General features: G+C 35.2%; 1 protein-coding gene and 2 non-coding genes across 11 annotated transcripts in view; all 3 read right to left on the bottom strand.

Annotated features, from left to right (window-relative positions):
- The window catches only part of atg16l1 (ATG16 autophagy related 16-like 1 (S. cerevisiae)), a 25,450-nt gene that overhangs the window by 8,619 nt on the left and 9,331 nt on the right, over positions 1 to 7,500 (bottom strand). For all 9 annotated transcript variants that reach the window (XM_059533911.1, XM_059533909.1, XM_059533913.1 and 6 more), the window contains 7 exons: positions 6,084 to 6,189; positions 5,550 to 5,620; positions 4,111 to 4,182; positions 2,206 to 2,326; positions 876 to 981; positions 651 to 800; positions 409 to 456 (listed from right to left, as the gene is read on the bottom strand). In XM_059533911.1, coding sequence (XP_059389894.1) covers positions 409 to 456; positions 651 to 800; positions 876 to 981; positions 2,206 to 2,326; positions 4,111 to 4,182; positions 5,550 to 5,620; positions 6,084 to 6,189 — 674 coding nt within the window. The remainder of the gene's footprint in view (positions 1 to 408; positions 457 to 650; positions 801 to 875; positions 982 to 2,205; positions 2,327 to 4,110; positions 4,183 to 5,549; positions 5,621 to 6,083; positions 6,190 to 7,500) is intronic.
- LOC132123731 (small Cajal body-specific RNA 6) lies at positions 2,413 to 2,681 on the bottom strand. Its single transcript, XR_009426652.1, has one exon. It is a non-coding gene; the product is annotated as a small Cajal body-specific RNA 6 (non-coding RNA).
- On the bottom strand, positions 5,757 to 6,037 carry LOC132123730 (small Cajal body-specific RNA 6). Its single transcript, XR_009426651.1, has one exon. It is a non-coding gene; the product is annotated as a small Cajal body-specific RNA 6 (non-coding RNA).

Here is a 7,500-nt window from a genome sequence, read left to right on the forward strand (position 1 = left end):
ATATGAATAAAAATAAAAACAATAAAAGATTTTTTGTCGGTTTACTTGCATGTCACGTGACCATTAACTGGCATCAGAGAAAAAAATATTTAATTTACATTTTTGGGTAAGTAAATATTTTACATCTATGGCTTACAGCTGACAAAATGAACCCCTGACCTACACTATTAACCGTTTGAATGATTTTAGCCTATTTATTAATTGAATATGTATTAATAATTGAGGGTTTGTGCCTAGCATCCATATTCAGGTCATTAGAAGCCCACTTGTATCATTCAAAATCGCCCAAAACAGCATGATTAGACAGGATTTCCTCAAGAACAAATAGTCAGCTGCTCAGTCAGGGAACCCACTAACTAATCAAAAATATGAACAACACACTCATGCAGTTCGCTCAAGCACTCGAACCTGAACGTGACCCTGGTGAAGTCTGAACCACACTTGAAGCCTTGAGCACTGCACAAACACAGAAAAAAAAAAAAAAAAAAGACAATTTTTATTACAAATCTCCATGCATTTTAAGTAAATTTTACATTTAGTCTTTTAGCAGACGCTTTATCCACATCGACTTACAAATGAGAACAATAGAAGCAATAACAGCAACAAACAGATAAACTATTATACAGTAAAAAAAGATGTGAGCAACGCACTTAAACGTCTGTCGCACTGCATTACTGCGCAGATCGATGATCTTCACCAGATCATCACGAGAGCAGCTCAGCAGCTCGGTCCGGTCGTGATTGAGGTCCAAAGATGTAACGCGTCCCAGCAGCTCCAGCTCATGCACAATACTCTCCGACCTAAACACCAGAAACATTAGTGATCTGAGCACTGCATCCTAACTCTACATCTTCTCCGGTCAGATCACCACTTACCTGATGTCCCAGAAACGAATCTTCTTATCGAAGTGTCCGCTCATCACACACTGCTCCGTGCAGACAATGTCATTACAGCTAGAGCCAGCAAACACCGTCTTCATGCCTGAGAGAAAGAGAGGGTCTTATTACATACTTCAAGACAATTAAAAGCAACCAGCAATTTTCATGAAATGACTGTTCAATAAACCATCAGCTACCAGAAAACTATCTACTTTCTCACATTTTAGTTCTGTCTGTTTCTGCCAATTAAATATTAATGTAGTTAAAATTATATAAACTTAAATATTAATTAATATTAAGTTCATTTTTACAATTCTCATTAGAAATTCTGATGCATTTAAACTTGAAACCAGTTGAAAAGTAGAAAAAAAAACTAATATTTCATGTTAATTAATTTTGATTAAATAATTAATGTAATATTAAACTAAATTGATATTAATTTAAAAATAATTAAACAATTCTCATTAGATATTCTGATGCATTTAAAGTTGAAACCGGTTGAAAAGTTGAAAAATTAATATTTAATGCTAATTAAATTTGATTAGAGTATTAATGTAATATTAAACTAAATTGATATTAATTTAAAAATAATTAGTCAAGTTATGTTAATGCAATATTTGAATAAATATTCATATTTAGAATAAAATTCTTATTAGAAATTCTGATGCATTTAAAGTTGAAACCTGTTGAAAAGTTTAAAATGAACTAATATTTAATCAAACATTAATGTAATGTTAAACTAAATTGATATTTAAAAAACAAAATGAATTAATATTAATGTTATAATAATGTTATTAATATTAGTATTTAATTTGCAATTTTTAGTTTAAAATGAAGTAATATTTAATCAAGAATTAATGTAATGTTAAACTAAATTGATATTAATTTTAAAAACTAAATGAACTAATATTAATGTTATAATAATGTTATTAATATTAGTATTTAATTTGCAATTTTTTTTTTACAATTCTCATTAGAAATTCTGATGCATTTAAATTTGAAACCTGTTGAAAACTTGAAAATGAACTAATATTTAATTTTAATTCAATGTTAAACAAACATTAATGTGATATTAAATTAAAATAAAAAAATAAAAAAAATATATATATATATAAAAATAATGACTATTTAATTAAATTACCATTAATTCAATTAATTAATTATGAATTAATGTTAATATTTAGTTTGCAACACAGGTGGGCAAACAAAATCTTCTGAAGGTCAAGCAAAAGGAAAAAAAACTGAATATTATTTTCAAGCACCGTTTTGCATCTTACTCAAAGACAGTGGCATTTAAGAAGAAGTGTAACTACTAAGAGTCTCTTACAGACTTTGCTGCGTAAGTCCCAGAGCTTGAGCGTTCGATCGTAGCTGCCGGAGACGATCCGAGTGTAATCGAGGAGAAACCGAGCGGATAAAACCTTCCCGCTGTGCCCTGTGAGCGTGTGCTTTTGGAAAAGACAAACACAACAAATTCAATATTTAAGATGTGTTGTTTCTAGTAGCAAATGAGATTCAGTTCAGCACAGATTCAGGTCTCAGAATGATTTTTGAGATCAGCTGACCAGCCTCCTTCAGTCAAGCCCTCCTGTGTGTCGTGTTTCTGTGGGATGCTTCTGTCAAAATCTCACTGGATTCTCTAGAAAAACTCTTATGCAGTAGAAACATCCATTATATCAGCCGCCACATCAAACCAGGGCTGCACAACTAGAGCATGCTGGGAAAATTAACAGGGCCGGCTGAGAGGGCGAGGAGACTGAAAGAAGGGCTGGACATCAGACCTTTTACATCACATCACTGACCTATGACTATGATTGTAATATTTCAAAATACAATCGAAATAATGTGAATAAAGTCACAATATTTCGAGATTAAAGTCAAAGTTACTCTCGCTACATCCCTCGACGTTACTCTCGCTACATCCCTCGACGTTACTCTCGCTACATCCCTCGACGTTACTCTCGCTTACATCCCTTGACGTTACTCTCGCTTACATCCCTTGACGTTACTCTCGCTACATCCCTCGACGGTACTCTCGCTACATCCCTCGACGGTACTCTCGCTACATCCCTCGACGGTACTCTCGCTACATCCCTCGACGTTACTCTCGCTACATCCCTCGACGTTACTCTCGCTTACATCCCTCGACGTTACTCTCGCTTACATCCCTCGACGTTACTCTCGCTTACATCCCTCGACGTTACTCTCGCTTACATCCCTCGACGGTACTCTCGCTTACATCCCTCGACGTTACTCTCGCTTACATCCCTCGACGTTACTCTCGCTTACATCCCTCGACGTTACTCTCGCTTACATCCCTCGACGTTACTCTCGCTTACATCCCTCGACGTTACTCTCGCTTACATCCCTCGACGTTACTCTCGCTTACATCCCTCGACGTTACTCTCGCTTACATCCCTCGACGTTACTCTCGCTACATCCCTCGACGTTACTCTCGCTACATCCCTCGACGTTACTCTCGCTACATCCCTCGACGGTACTCTCGCTTACATCCCTCGACGGTACTCTCGCTACATCCCTCGACGGTACTCTCGCTACATCCCTCGACGGTACTCTCGCTACATCCCTCGACGGTACTCTCGCTACATCCCTCGACGGTACTCTCGCTACATCCCTCGACGGTACTCTCGCTACATCCCTCGACGTTACTCTCGCTACATCCCTCGACGTTACTCTCGCTACATCCCTCGACGTTACTCTCGCTACATCCCTCGACGTTACTCTCGCTACATCCCTCGACGTTACTCTCGCTACATCCCTCGACGTTACTCTCGCTACATCCCTCGACGTTACTCTCGCTACATCCCTCGACGTTACTCTCGCTACATCCCTCGACGTTACTCTCGCTACATCCCTCGACGTTACTCTCGCTACATCCCTCGACGTTACACTCGCTACATCCCTCGACGTTACACTCGCTACATCTCTCGACATTACACTCGCTACATCTCTCGACATTACACTCGCTACATCTCTCGGCTTTATTCTCGTAATCTTTTTTTTTTTTTCAACGTGGCACTAAAACGCCATTGTATGATTGATTATTTAATTTAAAAAAACAGAAACCATCAATAATTAAATGCATACACATGAGACATTTTATTGTCAAATAAAACTTAAAACCTGTGTAATATTTCCAGCTAAACACGCATTTAGACTAAAACACCTGCTCCAGTCTTTGATTATATGCTAGCACACGCTTGTGGCTCACCCGCAGCCTGAAGTCATCAACCGTCCAGATTCTGCTGGCGAAATCATTAGACGCAGCCAGTAGATACGAGCCCTGCAGAGCACAAACACACTGCTGTCAGTAACCACAGTAACACACACCTCTCTTTCATCTGTGTTCAACACATGCACCACATACCGCTCGTGTTTTAGAAAGATTGATGGTCTGAAATTAAGACCCTATTAATTCAATTGGTTTTCTGTGTTTTTTTAATTCCTAAGACAGTTGAAATATTTAGCAGATACATGCATTTAAATGGATGTATAAGCATTTTGTGTGTGATTTCAGCTTAATGAATAAAAGTAAATGTTTTGTACAATAAAATACTCTCTTGAATGAAAATGTCCCCTTAGCTGATATTATAAACAATGACTGTATCCTATGAGCTATAATTAGTAGCAAATCATGGCTCTGTTGAGAATTATATATATAAAATATATAATATAAATGTTTGTTGATCACAATAAGAACAATAACATGCATTTGTAAAACATTGCTGACTTTAAGAATATTTTGCAGCCCAAATTTTTTTTCCAACAGTAAAAAAAATATGGACAATTTGCAATTCTCATTTTATCAGGTCTTTATGGCCCTATGAAATACATTTTTATTTTCATCCCAAATTCGGTTTTCTCTATTTTATTTTTCTGGGTTCTTTAAAAAAAAAAATTAAATCAAATATCTTGTCTAAATCAATTGAATTTATAAAACCTTAATTTAATATTCTAAAATCTAACTCTCTAAAATATATTCTAAAAAAATGTATTCTCAAAAAAATATTCTAAATCTAATTTTTTTTTTTTAAAGAATATTGTTTTTTATTTACTTAGATTTTTTGTATTATTATTAATTTAAATTAAAAAAATAGTGACATTTCTGTCAAGTTAAACCAAATGTAATTTGATGGCTTGTAGTGAAGCACTTATGAGTTAAATATTAAGTATTAGTCTAGTAATATTAATGTAATTAATATTTAATTAAATTAACATTTAGTTTGCAATTTTTTACAATTCTCAAAAAATCCAGATGCATTTAAAGTTGAAACCTGTTGAAAAGTTTAAAATGAACATACATTTAATGTTAATCAAATATTAATAAAAAATAATTACTATTTTTCACAATAATCAATCTTGCAGTGAAGAACTTAAGAGCTTTAGTGTGTATTTGAGGATAATTTTATCAAATAAAATGGTGAAATGCTTCTGGAATTGATTTTTTAATCCAAAAATTTGCCCAAAATCCACCAATTATATTGTTAGCTTCATCAGTAAATGATGGATTTCCTTGATTCCGTCTTTGTTTTCTGCATTAGGGACACCACAGGGCTCTATGTTGCCATATCAGATATTCTTTTCTTTTATCAGCAGCATGTACACTTATTTAAAGATGTAATGTTAATAATAAAGTAGACAATAACTCACCGCACTGTCAAACTCTATACTGGTGATTCCAGCATTACTGCCCGTCAGCGCACCTTTAGGTTCACAACGCCCTGGAGAAACAAAAGAAGCTTTTATAACCCCACACAGACAGAGCTGAACATCTACTGAAGCTTAACAGATCCTGGTTCTGCAGTTGTTTCATTAAACCGTGTGAAACTGCACAACTTCATCTTTGAAACGACTGAAGGTCTCAGCTTGAAAACTTGAGATCATGAGCCTGTCAGTCGTTCTCCTTCAGTCCGGCCCTCCTGTGTGTCGTGCTTCTGTGTGACGCTGCCGTTATAAAGTCTTCTTATTCTCTAAAACACTCTACATATACAGCAGAAACGTCCATAATATCAGCCGCCTCCTGCAACCAGCGATGCACGACTAGAGCAAGCTGGACCGAATGAAGAGAGGCTGCTGGGAAGGATGGGAGGACGGGAAGGAGACGGAGGCTTCAGACCTTTTACTTCTCATCACTGACCTCTGAACCCTGATGAAACGGTGAATGATAATACAGGTGTACAGTACCAGAAACGACCTCCCAGAGCTTCACCCTGCGGTCCATTCCTCCCGTGGCAAGCAGACGGGAACCAGGACTGAACCTCACGGCGTTCACTTCGCCATCATGGGCGTCCTACACACAAACACAAACGGTTTTGAGTTTTGCCCTACTGCTTTTGGAGACTCATGTTAAACGTTTGAGATTCAATCCTCCTAAACATGTGGGTTTTGTGTTGATTTCTATTCAAATCATACACAAACAAATGAACTGGCACTACAGATTCATGTGAAAACAGAAAAGCTTTATTGTAGCCTGTCAGAGACTTAAAAACTAAATACAAGAAATTAATAGATGCATGCATTCTTTACATTGTGAATCTCGATGATTGTTTTTTATGTAATGTGTGTGCAAAAATGCTTATCTAATAAATTATAAATAGTGATATTTTGAGAATGTGATTTAAAAACAAATTTTATTTGAGATATGCAAATTGCATTTAATTTTTAAATATAAAATAAATCCACACAGATATACAATGTATACTACACATGTATTGTAATGACAATTTATGTATATAATGGCTTTATCTTTTTTTTTACTTGTTATTTCACATTTTCAAATTTCATTAATTTCTAAGGGTCAATTTGACCCACCTATTCTTATTTTCTAAATTATCTGCACACACAAAACAAATACAATTATTTCCATCTTTTATGTGAAATTATTTTATGGCAAATTGCATGGAAACCAATGGAAAAAGTAAATTCGAGTCAAGACAGAATTTGAACAGCCTTTCCAAAACACATGTGACCCTAGAGCACAAAACCAGTCATAAGGGCCATGTTTTTTAAATAGAGATCATCTGAATGCTGAATAAATAATATTTCCATCGATGTATGGTTTATTAAGAGGCAATAATATTTGGCTGAGATACAACTATTTGAAAATCTGGAATCTGAGGGTGCAAAGATTCTAAATATTGAGAAAATCATCTTTACAGTTGTTCAGATTAAGTTCTTAGCAATGCAAATTACTAATACTAATCAAAAAAGTTCAGAAATTTACATAAAATCTTTATGGAACATGATCTTTACTTAATATCCTAATGGTTTTTGGCATAAAATAAAAATGGATAATTTTGACCCATACAATGCATTTTTTGAATGACTTAAGACTGCAGGGACACAAAAGTGTTGAAACTTTGCAATCACATTCATGACCCTAAATCAGGAATATTCATAAAGTTGGAAAAAGTATATAAAAATAAATAGTTCAAGCAATTAGAAAAATCAAGTGTGGGTCAAATTGACCTGCAACACAACAGAAGGATTCAATTTAATTCGATTACGTTACATTTACACTGTTTGTGCATGTCAATTCAACCAAATCACTTACCCCCAGTCTAAAGCCAAGTGAGTCAAATTAACCAGGTTTTCTCCTGTT

Source organism: Carassius carassius, chromosome 41 (genome assembly GCF_963082965.1).
Source record: "Carassius carassius chromosome 41, fCarCar2.1, whole genome shotgun sequence".
Taxonomy (NCBI): Eukaryota; Metazoa; Chordata; class Actinopteri; order Cypriniformes; family Cyprinidae; genus Carassius; species Carassius carassius.